At 40.1% G+C, this 24,306-nt stretch overlaps 1 protein-coding gene across 1 annotated transcript in view; it reads left to right on the top strand.

Moving 5' to 3' along the window:
- The window catches only part of slc2a9l2 (solute carrier family 2 member 9, like 2), a 68,441-nt gene extending 44,760 nt beyond the window's left edge, over nucleotides 1-23,681 (top strand). Inside the window, exons 11-12 of the mRNA XM_076096341.1 lie at nucleotides 7,111-7,238; nucleotides 22,700-23,681. Coding sequence (XP_075952456.1) covers nucleotides 7,111-7,238; nucleotides 22,700-22,942 — 371 coding nt within the window. The 3' untranslated portion in view covers nucleotides 22,943-23,681. The remainder of the gene's footprint in view (nucleotides 1-7,110; nucleotides 7,239-22,699) is intronic.
- Nucleotides 23,682-24,306: the final 625 nt, after the last annotated feature.

The following is a 24,306-nucleotide window of genomic DNA, read 5'->3' as shown; positions in this document are numbered from 1 at the left end:
CTCTCGACATCCCGCTTTAGAGATTTCTAAAGGGAGTAAACAGATCGGTCAGTTCCTATATTCTCTCCATAATTAACATGTCACTATGGACTGGTTGCTTCCCTGCTTATTCAACCCTTATATGGCGTTCAGGTCTGTGGGACCCGTTTTCATTTTTTATCAAAAGAAAAAGGATACGATTAATTATTTTTTCAAACTCAGACTCATTGGCCTTGGCTCATTTTCGGTGAAGAACATATATCAGAACACATTTTCAATGACCACACACTGTACACCCCCCCCCCCCCCTACACATTACATTACACTATTACATTACATACAGGATGTTCGGGTCCACTGGACTGAAGATTAAAGATAAAACCGAATAAACATCTGAGATGTTTGATAAAACTTATTTACTGCTGTCATGAAGCTGTTTGTTGTGTCTTCACTTTGTTTTTCTTTTTAAAGTCAAATATTTGACCGACCTCGTCTTAAATCACAGACCCCGTCTTAAATCAGGTGGTGACACAGCTGAACTGAGCCAACCTGTTTCGTGGCATCAGAAACACCAAACTTCTGTTTGCCAAAAAGACAACTCATCATTTCAGCCTATGTGGCAGATGATTCAGACCTTGCTTCACAGGCCTTTTACAGCAATGTCTCTCTGTGGAACCAACTCAACAACTTCTGTGTACATTTTGAAGCACTAAACAACACGCTTGCACAGAGGTCACCACCTCCTCTCAACGACTTCCCCAGCCAGCATGTAAAACACTTAATAATTAATGCCTGCAAAGCTGCCGGTCCAGACAACATACCCGGTTGTGTGTTTAAAGATTGTGCAGAAGAGCTCAAGGATGTCCTCACGGACATCTTCAAAAGCTTGTTGAGTCCGGCTGCTGTCCCTGCTTTAAAGCCACCACCATCATACCCGTGCTAATGAACTCCCCCCCCCCCCCCCCCCCCCCATCCTGCTTATGGGCATGTGGGTCACATCAGCAATGACGGGAGAAACAACGATGAACCAACTGGCCATGTTGTGTAAAGATAAGCAATTTTTCCTAGTAAACACAAAGGAGATTGTGATTGATTTCAGGAGAGCCCACACCCAACACATATGCGGCTGACCAACACGGTACTGCTGACATTTCCGGGTGTGTACATCACTGAGGACCTCTCCTGGACAAATAACAGTGCATCACTGGCCCAGAAAGCCCAGCAGCATCTTTAGCCCTGGCACCCATCATGTGCTCCTTCTACCGAGGCATCGTGGAGAGCATTCTGACCAGCTGCATCACTGTGTGGTTTGGGAGATGCTTTGCTTCCAACTGCTAATCCCTGCAGCACATAATGAATGCGACTAGGAAGGTCACTGTTGCCTCACTCCCCTCCCTCCTGGACATTTACAACATCTGCCTAGCCTGCAAAGCCACCTGCATTGCGAGTGACCCCACCCATCCCTCACACAGCCTCTTCAGTCTCCTGCTATCTGGGAGAAGATACCATAGCCTACCGGCTTATATCACCAGACTTGGTCACAGCTTTATACATCAGGCTGTCAGGATGCTGAACTCTCTCCCCTCTGCCTCCAAAAAGACGGACTGTAACTTACCCACACAGCACCAGCCCAAGAACTTTCCTTATACAAGCATATTCGCACACATGCCACACTCAGCAAGAGCCAACCCTTGTGCTTTTGTTTTTAATACTTGTACATACCAACACCATGGTCTGAGAATAACTGTATTTTGATCTTCTATCTGTACATATGGCAGAGTTGAAAACAAAGTTGAATTTGATCATAACCTCATCTTGAACAAGCATGTTAACACAGTTGTCCAGTCTTGTTTTTTGCAGCTCTGTTTGAGGATGATTTATTACTCTGTTTACACAGAGTGCTGGTTCAATAGAAGTTGATCTGCAGTAATGACACTATTTATCTGCTGAAATGAAGTGCAGTGAGAGCAGCAACACCCTGATATTTTGCTATTAAACCTGGCCTGTCAACACAGTTTCTCAAATGGTATGTGCCCCACTCACATCATTGTTCATTTGTAACAGTTCAGACCATGTTTTGCTTATCACACTTTGTCACATCAAAATGAAAAAAGTAGCTATTCTCTCTGGTTCTATTTTGAAAGCTGCAGGTGGTCGGTGCATTTAAACAGCATCCTGTGACATACTAAATATTCGATTCATTTTTTAGTTAACCTGTCAGTGTATTTGAAGCTTTTAATTTAAGATCTACTGTATGCCAAATCTTACATGCTTATGTTTGCACGCATACACACACTGCGTACACATGTTTTGTAGTATTCGTACAAGTATTTGTCACCCTGCTCATGCTATTGTATGTGTGACATGTATGTTTCACGTGCTCATGTGGGAGGGCAGTATTCTGCTTGTGTGACATTATAATCCTATTATATAATTCGTCTCTATTTATAGCGTGTGTGTGCTGTTGTTGGATAATATCACAAGCGTACACGTGAGCTGTGGAGCAAACACCATCAGTCACTACAAGGGCAAAGGTGGTGCTGGTAGAAAATCCTTTTAGATTGAGGCAAACAAATATCAAAAAAAGTATCAGAAAATAAAAATCGAACTGTTGGTATTTCTGTATTTATAATTTAGGGTATTAGAATATATTATACTCCATTCTTAACCTTCTATCAGCTACGAAAAAAGGATTGCTGGTACACTGATAAATGATACAGATGAGCTAATAAAACCCCTGTCAGAATCAATTGCGAGTGAAAAAAGCAGTGGCCTCCGTTGCTGCCGTCTAACCGCTGTCCTGTCATCTGTGGCTCTCTGCCTGAGGCACAACAGATCAACGCTCTGACACTGGTCGTGTTTGGATGACCCCTGTGGAATTGTGATGTCTCAAGAGGTCAAGCTGAAACAGAAGGCAGCGCACAAGCTCTTGTCACAAATCCAACCCAAAAAGAATAATTTCTGTCTGATCAACTTTGTGTTATTATGTCATTTGGGGCATTTTGATTTAGAGCTTCTCTAATTTTGGGCTTTGAAATCTGTCACCACCAATAATTATCTGTTCCCTAATCAATCAATGTAAATGATGTCCTTTAAAACCAGTTCTGATCCTTTTTTTAAACTGTTTCTGTCATATCGATGTCAGAACTTTGCACCAGCAAAGCACCATTTGTATGCGTGAGTCATCTTAAACTTGCATGTGTTGTTTTGTATTGTATGAATGGACGCATGCATTGCCCACCTGCTCTGTGTTGCACATGCAGCACGAACAGATTCTAATCTGAAAATCTCCAGCCGTTTTAATGGATGATACATTAGCTACTTTGATTTGAATCCCTCCACCAGGAAAAAATATATAGTACATTTCTCAGTGTAAGCTTTTATGCATGTGGCTTTGGTGGAAATTAATCTACAAATAGGTCAGAAAGTAGAAACACAACAGCAGCTATAATACTTTAAGATGAATCGTTTGTAGAACAAGTGGTCACATACAGTATATAGGCATTCTACAGTAGGCCTTTGTAATTCCTACAAAATAGTGATGGATTATTGGTTTGGGAGTTTTGCAACAAAGCAGGCTTTTCATTTATTTTGTTGCTTACTCTCTACATACATGGTCTAATTAGTGTACAGTCCCTGGGCTCACCCAAGATACATTTGGCTTGACATGGAACAAACATGCTGTGGCAACAAATGCACTCATTTTTTTATGGATGCACTTATGGATCAATTATGGATCAGAAGTGTGTAAATATGACGATTACAGGATGCAGCTGTCATATAATTGTATTGCTAGCAGAGGCCTGATTTATCAGTGTTTATAAAAAAACAACAACATCATTTTAGTAATTGTATTCCCCTGCTTGCACACACAGGCTTCACACATTATTAGGTGCACAAGTCCTTGGAAAACACTATTTGGTACTGAGCGGATTATCTCGGAACTGATCTAAACCGAGCACTCACAAACCAACACACACATATGTACAAAATGCCCACGTTGGCTAGCCGCCCCACCGTCATGTGCGAAGCAGATTTGTCCTCTCCTGGCAGAACTGAGATCAGTGTTGTTGTGGCTGCACACATCTTCCTTTGATGTTGTGTTTTCTGTTTTCTGTTTGTCCTGCTCCGTATATTGATTCAAGTTGGATTTCCTGTTTTAGAGGGACTCCTAACAGTCGAGAGAAGGAGGGCAGAATACGAACATCATCACTTTGTGAACCCACTTGACTTGCAGTTTTGTAGTCAGTAGTGTATGTATTATATTTGGTGCTCACAATGTAAAAAAGATACAATTAGAGCATTACTATGTTAATAACAACTGCAGCTGGCATTTCAACTTTTATTTTGTTGACAAAGTTAGAGGAATACATCGGCTGTATTTTACTTTTGCACATTGCAATATGAGTAAACATTGTGATTACAGGATGCAGCTGTTAATTATGTTAACAGCTTATTATTATGTTAATTATGTTAATTACAGGGAAACAAAAAGGAAAATCCTTGCAGGGGATTTTTTAAATGCCTTGAGCTAATATCAGAAGCTTATCTTCTGTTCAGTATTTGTATTATCGGCTGCTGCTGTCTTTTTTGGTTGATTCTTGAATCTTAGGCTACAGTATTTTTACACTAAGCCAGCTAAAATTGTCTTATATTTTTTCACAATTCTGCGGAATTGAGATATTGAGAATGAGTTTATTAATACCAGGTGTAAATGTATAGCCCAGTGGACCTGATGTCATAATCCAGAGTGTGTCCAGATACAGATCACATGATAATAACAGTCTAAATCGTGCCTTCCTGTGGAAGTGGAAAACTGAGTTTCTTCAAAAAGTACTAGCGTGCTCAGACACAATCAGATGCAGTATAGCTGTTAAGTTAAAGGGCACTTTTCTGTTGCCTCTAACATTCTCTGTGATCAGAATAATGTAACCAGGATGTGTGTGTCCTACAGCGCACAACTCTGGGGTTTGCTGAACGAAGAAGTGGAAAAAGAAAATATAAGCCATCTTCATATTGCTATTTTATTGTACTGTTAAACAACTTGCATCTAACACTTACATCTGCACTGCTTGTGACCATTCATTTATTGTATTTGTGATCAGTCTTTAATATGCCCATGATTGCTGTGTGCAATCTGGCTAACTCTGGGCATGCGAGAACACACACACTTGTAATCAGCTGGTCACATTTGTTTAACAGCAAGGCATCTTATTCATATAATGAGATGGTTTATTATCGCAAGCAATTAAATCTAAGAGGATGCTGAGGGCTAATGTGAGCCATACCTCCCTTCATTCAGCTCTAAATCAAAGTGTCTCTGTTGCTTGTATAGCTCATTAACTGTCTTCTCTGTTATGCTTTATTTGGACAACTATATTAAAAGGAAATATGCTAGCTGCTAAACCGCTAGTGTACGTTCCATAGCAACTGCTGTTTCATAGCAATTATATATAGTATATTAATTATATAGTAAAATACTATTATTATGTAGTTATTACATCACAGCTTCGCGTCGGGCTGAACAATACTCCTCAGCTATGCTATATTTACATCATACCACGGCCTGTCATAAACTATTGCATGCCAAAGTCAAACAAAATAACTTGGAATGTTGAAATCAAATTATCTAGTAGACTCTTGGGTTTGTTTTGAGACAAAAATTCAGTAATTATCAAAAGTAAACTTCCAAATCCAAATTTACGGGGAGGAGGAAAAATGGGAAATAAACTGAACTTGAGAAATGTGTTTTAAATTGCTCCCCAGTCCTCTTCACTGAGTTTGCAATAATCTGCCAGGATGGATTACTACCTCTTACATTTGAACTCAGTGGGCCATGTTTGTCAATTTAAGCCTCCTAGTTTGATGTCATGGCCCACCAAAACATCCAAATGTCAACATCTGCTCTCGGAGGTTTGGAAATGTTGGTTGCACATTGTACTCGGGGAGAGGCCTGAGGAAGTTTTGACTTTCAACAAAGGGACCACCATATTACAATATTTAAACTGTGATTGTACTATGTCGAGATATTACCGGCAAAAACTTTTGGGCTATTTTGCTACCATAATGTTTTCTTTTAGAATATTGGAAATAAATACACATTTAGGTGTTTATTTTACTACTCTCTGTCAAATTGAGTTGCAGTTTTCTTCCTAAATTCACCAACAGTTAGAATCAGATTATGCCTCATTTTCATATTCAAACACATTTTATGGTGAGATCTATTATTTAAAATGTTATACTATTCACCTGTAGTGTCTCTCTTTAAAACACAGTAAAATAAATCAAGAGTTGTATTCTAACAGTCAAAGAAAGTTTCATTTTACGAGTCCAACTCAAATATACCCAAGATTTCAATTCAGTCAAATACATTGTTGATTGTATCTTCGTGGCCTGAAACGGTAATATGAGCTTTATCTGAGTTTTTTCTGATAAACCGGATTAAGTGTTGTGGGAATTGAATAGGACTATGGTATATGGATTATAGGGTCAGACATGCACTACTATTGATTACACTTGGAGGGCCGGAAGAACACAAGACAATATGGCTTAGATTAAACACCACCTCCTAACTCTTTAACGTTTTGCCATCATTGTGCCTTTTCTTAATTAAACAAAAGGATAACATTTTCTATGACATCCATGTCTATAATGCATTATAAACATTATTATTATTATACATTATTATATTATTAGCACTCATAAATATTCATAATGAGTTATATCAATAACTATAACACATTATCAAGCATTTTATAATGAGTATAAACTATAATTGTCATAGTTATAATATATTTTAATCTTAAATTGCTGAAGTGCTCATTGTTTTCTTTAAGTAAAGTCAAAATTTGTTTTACGTTTTGTGTGTTCTTGAATATATTTAATGATACATTTTATCTTCACTTAGAGGAAACAACGACCACTTAAAGTAATAAAAACGTATTATTATAAATAATAATAATAAGTGTTGATAAAAAGTGTTACCAATAAATGTTCACTCTGACGTAGGAGCAAACAATAAGCACTCCTTTTCCACTTCTTATGGTTTATAAGCACAGAATACTTAACGCTCAGAGCGGAGCTGTTTGCTTCTGTTCGTTATAACTAATGGTCTTCTCCCTTCTCTCTCAGGTGGCATCCCATTTGTCTTGACCGGAGAACTGTTTGAACAGTCCTACCGACCTGCCGCCTTCATGATCGCTGGCATAGTAAACTGGCTGTCCAACTTTGCCGTCGGCCTCCTGTTCCCATTCATTCAAGTGAGTTACCTCATCTAATTGTGTGCACTTGTACACATATTAGTATTGGGGTTGGGGTCAGGTTTTGGAGCCCAATGTCAATAGAGATGAGTGGCACTTTTCTAAAATAAAGCATTGCCCACACAGTTAAACCAAACTAACACCAACTATGTTTGTCACTTTAGCCTTTGGCAAACATTTAAAGTTGTCAGTCCCTTATTAATCCCTGCAGTGGCGGCCTGTCACACCATGTTGTTTGTTTGTTCTGCCTGCTCTCCACCAGCATCTCAATCTCCTTGCTGGACTTTTATTAGTCAACACACTTGCTATCTGATGTTTCTGTTTCTGTAGTCCTATCACATACCATTATGTATTTTATATCCTAAAAATATGAAACTATTGAGCTCTAATGGTTGTCTTTGAAAATGTCAGTGACATTTAGTTCAGGTTTTTCACTAATGCTATTATCTTAATGATCATAGTGTTTCTGACGGAACATGTGCAGCACTTTTTGTTCCTTTTTTAGTAAATTCAATACCAAATACTGGATTATACAAACAAGCCGTTACAGATGTTCACTGATGTTCACCGATTCATACTTGTTAACCTAAATGTAATGGAATTGCGCTTTGGTCCTCTTAGCTTTGGTGAAGAGCGCTTTTAAATTCCGACCTGACCCAACAATACGAGGTATGGAGATACTGCTTCCATTAGAGCCAGTGTGATCAGATCACAGATCTGCAGAGCAGTGAGAGAAACAGCAGTGTGTTCCGTTGGGCATTTATAACTCAACTGTGATTACAAGGCACAGTTTTTATTGCCCTTGTAAGTGTGGCGATTTGTGAGATTTTTACCACATAACTGCAAGATATTGACGGTACAACATACTGTAAAGGGGCACTCAAGTCTCTTTAGAGCTTGGCCCATATTAGGGAATTAAACTCAGGATGTCTTGGCCTCTTCAACTTCTATTTTGATGCAGTATCAAACATGTAACTACATCATGTTTAGTTAGGTTTTTTCTTCTTTTTTTTTTGACCTCTTATGCAGATAGATTTCAGTACATGACCTTGGTATTGCGTTGTGAGCTCTGTCAGAGTGCCCATCAGTACTGAAAAGATCCAGTGTGGACACTGACTGGCTGCTGACATGCTGCTTTTGCTGCTCAGCCTTGTAAGCAAGGTGTTACTGGTGAAACTTGAGATGTGACAGGAAAGCTGAATATAAAATATTAGACACAGAAGCACTTTCAAAGCCTTGGAGAAACTGTAGTTGTTGGTTGTCAAAACTAAAGTGGGTTTGATTTTTGGCCCTCTATTGTGGAATGCTCCCTTTCTATTATTAAATTGCCAATATGGGCATCTTTGAAGTGCTTCATATGGGACCCGGGATAGAACTCCTTTGTAAGGAGGGCAAATGTGTTTTTAGAGTATTATAAGCACCTACAACAGTTTCAGACGGAAGAGTGTATTAGTGTCGGACACTGGAATGTTTTTCCTGGAAACTGCAGGGTCCTCTTTCAACCTCTAAAACCTGACTGTTGCTCCCGGCGGCTCCGCATCACTGCCTCCTCTCATTTTACCTCCTCTGTCTCTCCCCTGCCTCTCCCTCTTCCTTTCTTTTGCCTCAGAGTACTCTCGGACTCTCTCTTTCACATTTTCATTTTCATACCTTTAACTTAAGTGTTTTTCACTTTACAATCTCTTTACTGAAGCACCATCCTTAGGAAACATAGTGTTTGTACAATTTAGAATTGGGTTTGTTGGTGTTAGAGGATATTGGCCCTATAGGTATGAATAGCTAGTAAAAGTATAAAGGTAATATGCACTAGTGCGGTGTGAATAAAGTGTTGTGTGATGAGTTCAAGAGCTCACGAGCTCAGCAGTCTTATGGACTGTGGGATGAAGTTGTCCCTGAGCCTGGTGGTCCGAGACCGGAATGCTGCGTTAGCGTCTGCCAAACGACAGCAGGCAGAACCGGTTGTGGCTGGGGTGATTTGGATATTTGATGATCTTATTTGCCTTCTTCCTGGTCTTCTGGGTGTCGAGGTTTTCATTTTTCATTCAGACTGTTCACTCATAGGCTGTGTCTGAAATCACTACCAGTTTACTTCAGAGTGCAATATAGTTACTGTCTGCTATTTTATGTTGGTGTTCGAAATCTGTGGGATTTATTCTCCATATAGTGCGCTCAAAAAATCCTAAAGCAAAGTAGTGCCTGTGGTATTCGAATGCATTGTTTTTTGGGTTTTACATATGTTTTATATATTAACAAAACAATTTGGCGCTGTCCCGGGTGCTGAAATGCACGAGAGGATATTGATAGGCAGACGGTCAAAAAGCCATGTCTTTTATTTTATATGTTGGCATAAGCTTCAGTCTATTTATTTAATCATTTGTTTATATGCCTATATATGAGTAATATATGAGTCAATTTTTGCGGGCCATTTTTGTGTCAATAAAAAGTTGGCTTACAGTGAGCTGGCCTGTACCTTTTCGTGAAACAATTTCCGTAACATATATTTGATTACCATTTCTTACCATGTTGACCCTTTTGGATCTTAATCTTGCAGATGACGAGCACTCAATATTGGTATAAAATCTCTTAAAGGAAATTAGCATTTCACTTTGTTACCACATTCTCTAATATGATAACTTGTAATTTTGTATGTAAGTCCTATAAACTGATGTCTAAATACAAATACACATTTAGTTGATAAAATGATTTATTCAGTGTCAGTGTAATTATCACTGACTACATTAACTAAAGAGCTCACAAACTTCTCTGTGATGTAAGTATGATGTAAGATGCTTCTGTAGCTGATAGTGAGACGTGTCTGATGTAATGTGCATTTTTTCCACTTGGTCTACAGGACTTAAACCCGCCTCAAGGTAAACGTCCTGGGCTCTTGGTGCTGTCTTCTTATCCTGTTAATGCTCCCCAGGCATCTCCTGCCTTTTTGCAAATGACTGATGTGACAAAACATAAGATAACATTCTGACAAAAAGACGTAGCTGACTGCCGAATCCAAAGTGTGTTTTAATTTATTCATTACCTCCTTGTAGTCGCATCAGTTAGTAGAGTTAAAATATTGTAAAAGAAAAAAAGAAATGCACTGAAAAAGGCAGGAAACTTCTGCCTTTAGTGTCTTTAGGCGATAGGGACAGCTGCCCTCACAAGCCAACCTGACTATCCCGACAGACAACCCCAAAGGGGTTAAGTACCCCAGGTAATCTGCTCTGAGTCTGAGGTGTCAAATGTCCTGAATTGATACCTCCTTCAACAAGGCCTGTGATTTGCCCTGAGTAGAATAGAATCTGTGGCAGGACATTCACCCTTTTACAGCAATAAGCCTACAAATCCTCCACAAACCAGTGGGAGAGGCACGGAGCTTAGCCTTTCTAGGGCCAGACCACAATCAGTGATCAGTGAGAGCAACGCAAACACACTGGACAGACAGAAGCTGATTTACATTCTTCTTAAGAATATGACTTAGTGGTGCACCACCAGCTCCATTGACATGCAGAGATGGGAGGAACTCATCACAGTGGGCACTAAACCAGACTTAGCTGGCAGCTCTGGAACAAACTTGTGGACCAGAACAATCTGCAGTTTGCCGGCCAAGGCCAAAGGCAAGGCTGTCTTCAGCAACAACACTTTTCTTTTGCACTTTCTCAAAAGGATTGAGGGTGTCCAGCAACACCAAGGTCGGATCACAGATTGGTACCAGGGGGTTAGAGGATATGATTCTGTCATATACGCCTATATGGAGCAGCACATTTGTCATATCCCGTAGGAACAACACATGAGATCAATAATTTGCATGCTGTTACGACAATTATAAATGTGTGCCACTTTGTGCAGCAAGTGTGAATATTTTGACTGGTTTCCATCATGCCGGTGGGCAGTTGATTCAGCCAGAGGTCTAACCACACAGTGAGAATGTTATATTCATCTCTCTGCTGAATACAAACTCTGTCACTCTGGCTGTGCTGGGGGCATCAGACTAAGAGGGGAGTCATACAGCAGTGTGTCTGCTGGTGGAATCATTTTCCTGCCAGATAGAGGAGCATTGAGTGTTTGAGGAAAAGCTATCCACAGTGGCCTGCACACACAGTATCTGTGCCGAACCTGGGTGACAATCTGGGTTCAAAGGATCCACTCTGATCAGAGGTTCTGCCCCCGTGTTCCCGTGTGCTCCACACTCTAAACCCTATGCCTGCTCCACAGGGTGGGTGACTCAAGCTACCAGGGTAAGGTTATCTGTTGTTGGGAATCATTATTTTTGGAGTTTATATTTCCCTCTGGGAATGTATATGTATGATTATTGAATCAAAATGTGTGACGGTCAGATTGAAACTCCATTACACGAATGCAAATTACAGCATTACAGCAAAATCGGCCACTTATTTATGTTTTATCCTTATTTGTCTCTTAATTTTCTATTATAACAAGCATGTTCCGAGCTGTGCTTGTCACAAGAGGACCTTGCTTACGGTTAATGCGGCGTGTTTTCATTGATGAAAATCAAAATCGGCAGATTTACTCTGTTGATACTCCCATTATTCCCAAGACTTGTTAAAGTGCTGCTTCATGGGAGAAACAAAAACAATCGCTCTTTTATGTGAGCAACCGTAAATTAATTAGACAAGCTCTGGAAAATTATAGACGAAGAAGGGACTTTTTGGAAGTGAAGGTATTACTATCAACAAACTGATATTTATCTGATATGCAGTGAGAATCTGTAGACAAGATAATGAGCCTGATTATGTGCATTTGCTCGTTTCTGAGGATTATTATTGGGTTGGAGAAGAAGAAAAGGAGGAGAGAGTTGCAAGGGTTTGAAATGGTACTAAATATCATGTTTGATAACACCAAATCATGTTATTTACAATTGTGGGTTTTTATTTTGCGTTGTTTTACTGCCTGATTTGAACGAATTGCAGGCTCTTGTCTTACGGGACAAGAGGTAATTGTCAAATAATCTGTTTACTCGTTATGGTCAAAACAGACTCAATATCCTCTGATTTCATTATTTTTTTGTGTTTTTATCTTAAATTCTTAATATTAATGTTTCTTTGTAAATTAATTATGCCAGAGTGAGCCTGCGGGTGTCACAACACTATGAATAATTAAAGCTAATTGAAACTTGAAACAGAATGTCTGCAAGAGAGCCCTCAAGCACTCAACAATTTGACATTGGAACAGCCCTAAACCCTCACGCACTAAGCGGGAACACGCCCTAAAGTCTGTGAGTGTGAGGATTCAGATTTGTAGCAGTCTTTAATGTTTCCTCAGCTGCCCTAAATTAGTCCACGTTCTATCCTAACTGGTTGGATTCAACTGGCTGCGATGTACTTTGATGCTTCCTTGATTATATTTTACAGATCTGTATCATCTCTGCTTGTCAAATCTTTACATTGATCTCGACCAATAGGTGATGAATACGGGTCACATTCCTGTAAAAACAATCCGATGAATCATCGCTTCTATACACTATATTTGTATTGATACATTATAGTAAACATCAGCTCTTACTGTTTTTAGAGTATAACATAGATAGACAAGTACAGAGGTTGTTTGAATTGCAGGGAGGACAAATCGATGTGAGATTCTAGTTGGAAACGGTCACATCTAAAAAAGTCTGTCCCTTTATTTTACTGCCCTGTGCTCCTTTCCTCTGAGTGATGCATCCTTCTCCTTTCTGTTTCTCTGCAGTACACTTGTGTCTTTTCCCCAAGGTCTTTAGCTAAGTGATTCACGGAGAGGACTTCATCTGCTGTTTGACCTCTTTTAAATGTTTCTACATGTCTCTTTGACTTTGTCAGTCTCTCTCTCTAACATAGTAGTATAAATAGTTTGGTGTTTGAGCTGTCTGGTTATGAATTGCACTGTGTGCTACCATAGAACTTGCACATGTATTGGTTTTATATCTATGTAAGCAGTTGTTTAGGTCAGTGATGCGCAATGTGTGGTCTGGGGACCCAGAGGTCTGTCAGGGGTCCATGAGAAGACTCATTCATTTAAATTTGAATGATGAATGATATACATGTGTACTGTATGCACTAAGAGTGAAAGATTTTCTTGTTTGTGCCTGTGTGTGTATGTTTTCAAGTGCACTAGGTATACAATCTCTATCTTCTACGGGGTCCTTGGCTGTAAATAATTGAGAACCTCTGGCTTAGGTTGTTGCTATAGTTTCTGTTCTCAGGGTGCAACCTGCATTAACAGATTTTATTGGCCACTCGGAGGAAATAAGCTGTGAAAACTGATCTAATATCACCTCTTAAGTCGAGGCTAACAGATTTTTTTAGCGAACATTAGCATTTATTTACGTTTGGATGACTTCAAGTTAAAGCGTAGCTCTTCTTTTAGCTCTGTTTTTGCTCGCTACCAACTCCTGAGGGAAATATCTGACTCTTTAGTTTCTAAATGCTCCACTATGTTCACCAGTTAGTTGCTTACTTTGTCTGTCTGACTTTTGGTCTGGGCAGGTGGCTGGTAAGAGCTTCCTGCTACGACCAAAGAGGACACTGATGAGAGTGAATCACAACAGTAAAGCTGCAAAACCAAACCATTGACCTGAATAATGCTTAAACGCTTTATAGAGCTCAGGGGAATTCAGGGTGGGTTCATTACTATGAACGACCAATTTCATATCCAAATAGTTAAGCTATAGGTGCATCCATTGTTAATATCCATTAATTTACGCAGTGATAAAAATAACAGTTAACACATAATCCATTAATTTAAAAAAAGATCCTGAACTAAATACAATGTGCTATTATCTAGAAACCATCAAAAAAAAGTCTGAGAGTAAATTTTATATTTCATATTAAAAGAGAAGTCATATTGTCTGCCTTATAATTGCCCTCTATGCCAAGAACATTGTTCAGCTCAGCTGAACGTTGCCCTTGGTCATAATGTCCCACTTGTCCCTCATTAGACTCTAACGGCATTTGACATTTTTAATCTTCGTGAGCTGAAAACATATAGATATGTATGCTGAAATTCATGCCCTCTTAAACCTACAGTTTTCTCAACTCATACAAGCACTTCTTCACTTTTTCATTCTGGCCTTCTCAGAAAGAGCCTGAGGCTTGTTTGTTTAAATTCAATTCAATTTATGATTGAATGAATAAGGTACCCAAATACCTGATTATAAGTCCAACCTTGGAAACAGTTGATGGCTTTTTTGAAAAGCAACTTCTCCTTGAATATACCTCTCAAAACATTGGCTGTCTTCAACTGAATGCAGGAAAACATTCATGCTTCAAAGCGCTGAGGAAGGACGGTTAATACTGGCGAATCTATACATGCATATGTCTCTGCTTAGTAATACCCTTTGAGTAATTGCATGTGATTTGCAACATATTTAGTACTGAGGCACCAGACATTATAGAATCTATAACACATGAATATTTTCAGATACTCGTGGGTGCGTTGGTGCACTCACCTGCTTATGTTAGTCACACAGGATTATAGATAGACTGTGATGTTATATTAAGCCTAATATATTTCAATTTGTGTGCCTGTGTCTTCTCTTAAACCGTTCTTACTGCTGGGGAATTTGTTTAACCCAGCGGCTATTGCCGGCTATTGTCTGTCTTATCTGCATCCTCGATCTTGTATTGAATTTTTAACACTCCTCTTTGCCTAAAGATAGTGTGCATGTATGGCTGTGTAAGTCAGGAATGAGTCTGACCTCTAGTCAATGCAGCTGGGTGCAGGCATTTAGCCCCAGGCATTTATCAGGACTTTTGCAAGCAGGATTCAGTTTCGGTCCCACTCCGCTGAGGATAAGCGCAAACAACATTAGCACAGGATGTATCCTTGTTAAGTTCTGAAAACAGGAGCAGGGACTCTGGAATTCATTAGAAATGACTATGCAGTATCCAACAATAAAGCTAATGTGAGGGAACTTTACAGGCAATTATAATTACATTGTATTACTGTACACCTGTCTCCGTTACAGCTGACTTTATATTTTAGCTCATGTTATTTGATGGCCTACTTTTACTGCTGCAGCTACTGTATGTCATATAGAGATGCTAAACCACCATGAATTATGTTTGTTGCACCTTCTCGAACTACAGACACAGATTAAGATTACGACGTGGTCACGGTTAACAAATCATTAAAAGGTGCCATTGAGTTGAGGGAAGGGCTTCCACAAGGTTGAGGGAAGTTGGGTAGCAGGACCACAATTACAAGTTCAATCTTGTACTCTACTGGCTACATTTGTTTTTACCTCTTGCTGTATAATCAATAGAGTGCTGCAGGGATGAAGCATTTTTGAAGGCCAAACTCAGAAGTTAGCATCGCACTGGTTCCCTCGACAAAAAGCCAATGGGACTATTCCATTGGATGTTGGATTATTGATGAAATAAATCTCTGGCAATCAAATGTTCATGAAACTCACACGTTTTGTTCAGCAAGATGCTGAACAAATGAACACCTTTATGATTTTTGAAGCGTGAATTCAATCGGCACAAGAAAAATGAGCGCGAGTTTACAAAACAAGGCCGTAATGGCGGGCTTGTCATCATGATGACGATTTTAGTCTCATTTAACTACTTGTTGGCAACCGCCTTTTTAAAGATACTTAAAAGCTTCAAAATTCACCAGAGGGGTATTTACTGAAGTATTTGATATCGTACAACAAAGCCTTAAAATCTCTTAAACTTGTGTTAACTAAATACCTTATTTCAGGCATCTAACCAAAAACTAATTTACTTACAAAAATGCCAACTCATTCCCGGGTTTTAGTACTCATTCCTGCACCACTCTATGTTCTGCCCACTGCTGATGCTGCAACCTTTTACTCTTTAAAAAAAACTATTAAAATGCATTTTGCCAGCCAAACACACACACACCTGCACGCACACACAGGCAATGTTACTCTTACTGTAACTTGAAGGACATGTCCATCGGGAGAAACAGAAAAAGTTAGACAAAAGTCAGCACAGACGTTTGGGATTAAAGTGAATCTTTGCTTGCGGCATGCTGGACATTGTACTGATGTTGGGTTGACCTTCCGTTGAATGTTTTCTGCCTGTTTTCTCTACGGCCCTGCAGACAAACCTAATTTTGTCCTTTCAGCCAGCTGCACCAGAGTGTCATGTATGGGAGACAAAGAGAGACCTAAGATAAAGGGCTTATCAAACACGCAGAGCGTGGTTTCTCAGAGGTTGTTATTCTAACAGGATCAGTCAATTGTCTGAGGTGAAACGAAAACAGGGCACAAAAATATTACAAGAAAACACATCCGATTACCAAGTGCAACAAATACCGGTACTCTCACCAGTATTCTGTATGTGATGGCTTAGCTCCACAATAATTACAGGAGGAACAGATGTGTGTGTGTGTTATCCCTAAAGTTGAGGTGTCAAGATACAAACACTTACACTGTGAGGGTACCCTGTGGATGTTTTTTTTGACACAAGCACGTGTTACATATTTCTCCCGACTGGGATATAACATGTACTAATTAAGGAGGGGACAAAGATCACAAGCCAATGTTAACAACACAGCGCTTAACTGACGGGGGGAAAAAGCTTTATAATTTAAGTAGAATAACATTACATTTTAGTAAGCTAAGAAATGTGGCAAACATTTACTACATCATGCTTTCTCACATTTACACAGAGAGAAAGTCAAGGTAACAGAGCTTAACATGCTAATGTTTGGCAGGTATAATGTTATGTTAACCACCTTACTTTAGCCTGTTAGGATGCTAATATGTTAATCTGCAGTAAACCCAAAGTACAGCTGAGGCTGACAAGAGTGTCATTAGTTTTGCAGGTATTTGGTCATAAACTAAAGTAGTGGAACTTTCATTTTGTGTTAATTTTTGCGGTCCTGTGGTGTGTTTCTGAGCACCAGATTCCCTTTTAAAAAACTAATTTTACTGCAGCAGGGGTTTGACAGTTGGTTCTGGTTCTTGCATGCTTCCCTTCCTTCCAGCGGGCCCAGCAATATGGCCTGGTCTCCGGTAGCATGTTGTCGGGGTTGGCTCTCAGCGGGGACCGGGAAAGCAGCTAAGTGAAGCTCGGCTCCTGGCCGGAGGAGGAGGCTCTGCCAGACGCGGAGCTCTTGACGTCCCGTCGGAGCTTCAGACTGCTGGTGGAAGGTGGCAGCAAAGCTGGATCTGTGTGTGTCTGCGGCGGGCTGGTTGCCTGCATTACCTGCATGATTTTACCAGATTTCACGTGGAATCCGACCCTTTGACACCGATGACAAGCATTAAGAATAACTATATAGAAATGGCTAATCTCCTCGCTAATGGTCTTGTTTACTTATGTAGGTCATAAACAGGCATCAGTATTAAATTGAGACTGTTTTATAATCAGTTAAAAGTTCCTCATAGTTACTATAACACTAAAACCAGGAAGGAGATATCTGCTACGAGTAGAAACATGATTTTATGGATGTCATTTTGAAACAATGACAACTCAACAGGCTTCAATGTTTCAGCGACCCACTCTCTAAGAAATGTTTATTGGTTTTAATGATCAGATGGTGTTTGCTGTGTTATCAGGAAGGTACATATACAGTATATATATATAAATAGCTTTGGAGAGGCAACAGAAAGAGTGTGGGAGATAAGGCTGACCAAGACAAGGAAGGAGCAGACAAGTGTAAAAGAGAGAAAGAGACAGAGGGCCATCCAATGCCACAAATATTGCAGTTGTCTTTGTTGATTGGGGTTTTGCCGGGGCCACTCACTGGTTACTGACTGGCACCTGAAACCAACTCTGACCCCAGTTCAGACATTTCATCGCTGCATTGTCACATCACTCTCGCCACCACTGAAGTGTAACTCTGGGTTCTGCAGAGTTTGGTTTAGAAACTTTTAAATTGCTTATTCGTTGTGGCAAGTAAAAATATACAAACAATCAACTTTAATTAGTCAAATCATGAATAGCTGCTAGCCCACAGACATTGAAAGATTATGAGACAACGGGCCCCTGGACACAGACATATACTGGTAAAGGCTTTGTTTGCAGCTGTTTTGTGTGTCTTAGTAGTCGTTTTGTCACTTTTTGGTTGTTTGATTGCCTTTCCAATAAGATTAATAGTCACTTCATTCAGAACTTCATTGTCTCTAGTAGAGGGACACACCCTGCCTTTGGGCTTCTGGCATCAATTATTTAGGTTGAACTAAAGCTCATTAAGTGATTTATTGCCTCCCAGTTCAGAGTTTTGAATTATTTTTTCATCTTTGAATTCTAACCACACAATGTTAAGCATTGTTGTTTATTGTCTCAATTTAAATGCGCAGCAGTTTGCTCTGCGTAGTGTCGGACACAGTTTGGAAAGGACTATTGATCCATTTAAGGAAATCTAAGGTGAAGGCAAAAACAACAACATTCCCTATATCAAGACTCAGTTCAAATCCATGAATGCATTTTTCTTTTTTTAGTCAAAGTGGAGCATTGTAGCAATAGTCATATCTATAATACAACATAGCTTCTTTGAACAGTAATCTCTTACATTTTACCCATGAGGAAATCATGACAATTCATGCACTCTGGTGAATACCAAGCACCATCAATTGGTTTACAGTTGACACATTGTCTGCTGCCCATTGCAGTTTGCCACACTGGTAGCTTAATATTTCCACATAGATCTCTTCGACTGTCCTTTACTTGGTTTCCTTGTGGATCTGTGTTTCATTCTAGGAGCACAAATCTACATTAGGAAGAAATAGACTGGAAATAATAGAAACAGAGGACTGTTGTGCCCAGTCGATGATCAACCTTTAAACAGGACTGATGGCACCTTTCACACACAAATTAATGTCAATTAACAGATTAATAAAAAGAAAGATGGGAACTGTGACTATCAAGTGCAAGGGCCATTAGCCTTCACTCCATTTTATAATCCAGGCAGCGGTCGATCATGAAAATTGATGCATTACAGAGTCATCCATCAGGGATGACTCTGTAATGCAGATTGTTTTAGCTTTAATTATTTCCATGACAAAGACAACCTTCCCTGAATCCATAAACTGTAACCCGTCAAGGGGTCGTCTCTTAATGGAAATTACGTTGATTGACGAAACAATCTCCAGAACAGATTCTAAATGGATCCTGTGGTGAGATTGTTAACTACTGTTCTCAAAATGAAGAATGAGCTTGTCTCGATGTTTTTCAATCATTTATTGCTGTGAAATCACAAACCAACATTTTAGAGCATAGCGTGAAGTCCTGTGAAGTAAAGAATCTCTGATTATATGTTTTATTTCAAATGAGGATTTGAACTTTTCACAATTCATGAAAATAGTTGATGTTTAAGAGACGCATGTTTTTTTACAGAACATCAATGCTATATAATAAATCTTTTTGGAATTATTCGTTGTAATGTATTGATCAGTGTGGAGGGTCATTGTCAGTTATTTAATCACTTGTTTGCATTTAATTACTTTCTCCAGTTACTTTCAAACATTGGACTAAATGCAGTTGGCATACAGGTGATTTATTGAAACTATGAAATATAGAATGGAGCAATAACAGGTGTTTGTTGATGACATCTATAAAGACAAATGAGCCATCAACCCAATCACATTCATTAGTATACTGAGTTTGTATGCTATTTGTATGCGTTGCTAATGAGCTAAGATTATCGTAGCTACATATGATCCATAACTGAAATGATCGTATGTCGTTCCATTGGAGTGTTCCCATTTGACAGCATTGACATATGGTAATCTATAAAATGTCAAACAGCCCTTGGTGGACATTTGCAGTGCGATCTTATGTACAGCTTAGTCTCTTAAGCACCGCAGACACTGACTTTGAGTGTGCCTCCCACTGGGAAGATTCAACACAATCAATAAAAGCCCACACAAATGCTAATAACCCACCACCACAGCACACAGTTTACACCCCTACCACCAATCATGACTCACTATTGCCCCAGAAACCAGTGACCGTGACAGTATATCTTCCAGCAATGGACAGTTTGTGGGCCGTGACATTTGTACAGTGTCTTCATCAGATTTATACCTACAGTGGGTGTTTGAACATTCTCTTCTCCTTTAACCCTGTCCTGTCCTGCCCTATCCCATTCTGTCCTTTTTTGCATTGTTTTGTCATACTCCGTCTGGTCCTGTTCTGTTATTTTAAGTCTTGTACTGTTCTATCTTAGGCTGTCCTGTCCTACACTGTTCTATCCTACCCTGCCTCATCTCATCCTGTCCAGTCCCATCTTTTAGTGTCCTGCTGTAGCCCTTCCTATCCTGCTTGTCTATTTTCTCCGAGAGTGTCCCTCCCTACCCTGTCTTGCACTATTCTTTTCTATCCCTTTCCGTTGTGGATTGTCCTGCTCTGGCCTGTCCTTTTCCTACCTTACACTGTTCTATCGTAGGCTGTCCCACCCTAAACTGTTGTCCTGCCCTGCCCTGGCCCGTTATGTCCTTTCCTCTGCTTTCCTAAACTACTCTTTTCTGTCAGAGTACCATTCTGCACTTTTCTGTCTCGTCCCATCCAATCCTCTCTATGTCCTGTCCTATCCCGTTCTGTCTTGCATTGTTCTATAATAGACTGTCACGTTCTTTCCTGTCCTGTTCTCTGCCATCCTCCACCGCCATGGCCTATCCCGTTCTGTCTTGCTTTGTTCTGTCCTAGACCACTGTGTGCTGTTCTGTCCTATCCCATCCTGTCTTGTCCTACATTTTCCTGTCTTGCACTGTCCTGTCTCACACTATTCTGTCCTATCATATCCCTTCCTTTCCTGTACTAGCCTGCTCTGTTCTGTATTATCCCGTCCCGCCCTGTCCAAGACTGTCCTTTCCTGTTCTTCTGTCCCATCCTGTACCAATTTGTCCTATCCAGTCTTGTCTTGTTCTATTCTATTGTCCCATTCAACTCTGTTCTTTCTTAACCTGTCTTTCTTAACCTTTTCCATCACATGTGTCCCATCCTGTCCTGCACTGTTCTGTCCTGTCTTGTCCCACTCTGTAGTGGCCTGACCTATCCCAACCTGACTTGCGTTCTGTTCTATCCCATCCAATCCCGTCCAATCCTGCAATGGCCTGTCCTAGTTTGTCCGGTCCTGTCTGGTACTGTTCTATTTCACCCAGTTTTGCACTGTTCTGTCTTATCCCCTCCCCACAGGGTTCCTCACAACTGCAAGTGCCACCTCTATTCTTTATGTCACTCTGGGTGCAACATGTGTTTGAACATGAGACATGAAAATATAATTCACGTTTGTGTTTGACTGCAGCCACTCAGCCTTCATCAGTCCTTATGTGCATGCCTAATTGTTTGTGTGAACCAAGCTGAACCCAGCTGAGCCACCACAGCAGATCAAAGGCTTATCCCTGCATCAAAGATGGGGCTGTCTCATTCTCCTCAATCCACGGGGCTTGATAAAATTTGATTAATGAAAGACGGAGTGGACACATAAATGTCCTGTTTGTAGCATGACTCATCTGATATGACAACTGAGAGAGGAAGGCAGTGTTTTCTGAGGAATTTGCTAACTTTGCAGACGAGCGTTACGTCACAGAGGCGACATGGAAACTGGGTCAGGGCTTTTCACGATGCTCTGTTTTTTTGTTGTGCTGTTATAAAATACACTCAACAGAGGAAACGGTGTCAGAGACTAACAGCAGTGATGATGTAACAGTTGAAATCAAAGCAGTAAGTAGTTCTTCATTGAGGTCATGGTTGTTTGGACACTGCATTTCTAATACCAGTTACATAGCGCCGCATTTGAGTTCTGTCCTCTCATGAGCAAGGTATTATAGCTCAGAGACACACTGGTGGGGGTCAGTCATGTCCGCTCATGCAAAATCTCTTCCTCTTCCTATCTCTCTCTCTCTCTCTCTCTCTCTCTCTCTCTCTCTCTCTCTCTCTCTCTCTCTCTCTCTCTCTCTCTCTCTTCCTCCTCCTCCTCCTCCTCCTCTTCCCCCCCCCCCTCCCATGTCTCACACACACACACACACACACACACACACACATACACACAAACAGAAATTCTTTCAAACTCTAAATCCCCCTCTGGGTAATCAGTCAGTATGTATTTTTAAATCTGTCACTAATCTCTATTATTGGCATAACACACTGAACAAGGTTGGCGTTCAGACTTACATTGTTCAAAAGTCTGAAGCGGACATGTCTTGCACGTACCCTCATTCACACGCCTGAAGGACCTTTTAAGTGGAAAATCGTGGGGATGTTATACCGTTCCCAGCATGACACACACAGATGACAAAACAGATGTCACAGACAAACGTCTCTCTGGAGTTGGCAAGAGTTTAGGATGGGTGAAAAATGGCCGGATTTGGGGGGGAGCAGTAATCATCAAATGCTTGTAAAATGCTTAAATAGGACAATCCAAATTAGTGAAATTAAACTGACTATATTGACATTTTCATTCCTTTTACAGAGTTCTTTCGGAAAATGTACGCTGGATCTAGACACAGATGAATCGAATCTGTCTAATTCATCGTTCTGTGTTTTCTGTTTGTGTAGGAGAAGCTGCAGTCTTTCGCCTTCATGGTGTTTGTGGTGGTCTGCGTCTTGGGATCTATCTACCTCTATGTCGTCCTCCCTGAGACCAAAAATAAAACATTCATGGACATCAGTCAGAGCTTTGCCAAGATCAACAAAATCCCTGTCCCCTCCCCTGGCCATGAAATGGAGCTGGTTCTGTCCAGTGAGCCTGACATGAATGGAAAAGTCCAAGATGTCGTCAAGATGGAGAGTTCCTTCTAGCCGAACAAACAACACAAATTGTGGAGAAACAAGGTTTAAATTTAAACTGGAAGTATTTGTTGTTGTACATATTTATTTAATGATCGTGGTCAATGAAATGAAATCAGTGGTCAAATCTTTTGTTGAAATGCATTTCTGTATTTTTAATTTTTTGTATGACTGGAATATTTAGGAATATTTGTTTACAATAGTCATATTTATGTCTCTCGTGTTCTCTTTAAAAGTGAATATACAGTGTAAAACTATCATACATGGCAGAAACCCTAGATTGTTGTGGTCAATCAACCGTTACAAAAGGGATAATAATGTGGCTGAAGGGGGCTTGACTAAAATATTGATGTACTTGCTTAAAACTTAAATCTGCATTAGCAGATTTTTTTGATGAAAACATGCCATAAACACAACACTGAGTTGGAGTCTTGTTTGTGTTCACCTGACAAATATAAATCCAATGTTCACTCTCTTGTAGCTCTGTTTTGCTCTCCACCAACTCCAGAAGCTGAAACTCTCAATAGAAGGGGAACTGCAAAGTCGATGATGATTCTCTGGGTACTGAACTACAAAAGACAAGTTTCACATTACACATCGTCATTTGGCCTATTGTTATTATAAAAATATTTATTATAGCACAGGGGTTCTCAACCTTAAATTCAGAGGACCACCTTCCCAAATAAATGACAAAAAAGCAGACCATGACCAAATCAATTTGTAAACTGTCAACTATAATGACCTAAATAAATATGCCTCTTACCCACCACTGCCTGCTATTATCAATCCAGATTGAATGTATTCATATTTCCTCACCACACACTTTGGACTTGGAACTGATTAAACGTGTCTGAATCAGACAAGCTGCAGCAGCATGCAACATCATCGTCTCAAAGCAGCTTCATAATGAGAGGGGGGCAGACGTGTCTGATGAGAGACATATTTTTGCAGGATTAAAACCCTAATGCTGATGTCTTGGTTAACTTCCCGATATATAGACAACAAGAGAGAGAGAAAGAGAACGCATAGAGCGCAGGAAAGCTCAAGGGGACAATTTTTTGGAGCCTCTCCAAATCTGAAAGGAGCCAAGGCTGCTTCCCACCAGATGGCTGGAGCCAGCGAAGGAGGTGATCTGAACACAGGCAGACAAGCGTGGCTTTGGATAGCAGTTACAGTTTGCTCCACAGTAGGGTGTACTCCACATTTCAAAGTCCACTGCTGGTCGAGCTAACTGCCCAACCTCTCATATAGACACAGATACACAGGTATGTGTGCCATGCAATGGCAAAGGGGTGTCCATGTATCTACATGGCATTGTTGAAGAGAGGTGGGGAAATCTTAGTTTAATTCCTGATCATATCCAGTGAGCTAGTGCC

Source organism: Anarhichas minor, unplaced genomic scaffold, assembly GCF_050575085.1.
Source record: "Anarhichas minor isolate MPS153535 unplaced genomic scaffold, ASM5057508v1 ptg000021l, whole genome shotgun sequence".
Lineage (NCBI taxonomy): Eukaryota > Metazoa > Chordata > Actinopteri > Perciformes > Anarhichadidae > Anarhichas > Anarhichas minor.
The sequence above is the reverse complement of the archived record's forward strand: the minus strand, read 5'-3'. Positions and strand labels throughout refer to the sequence as shown.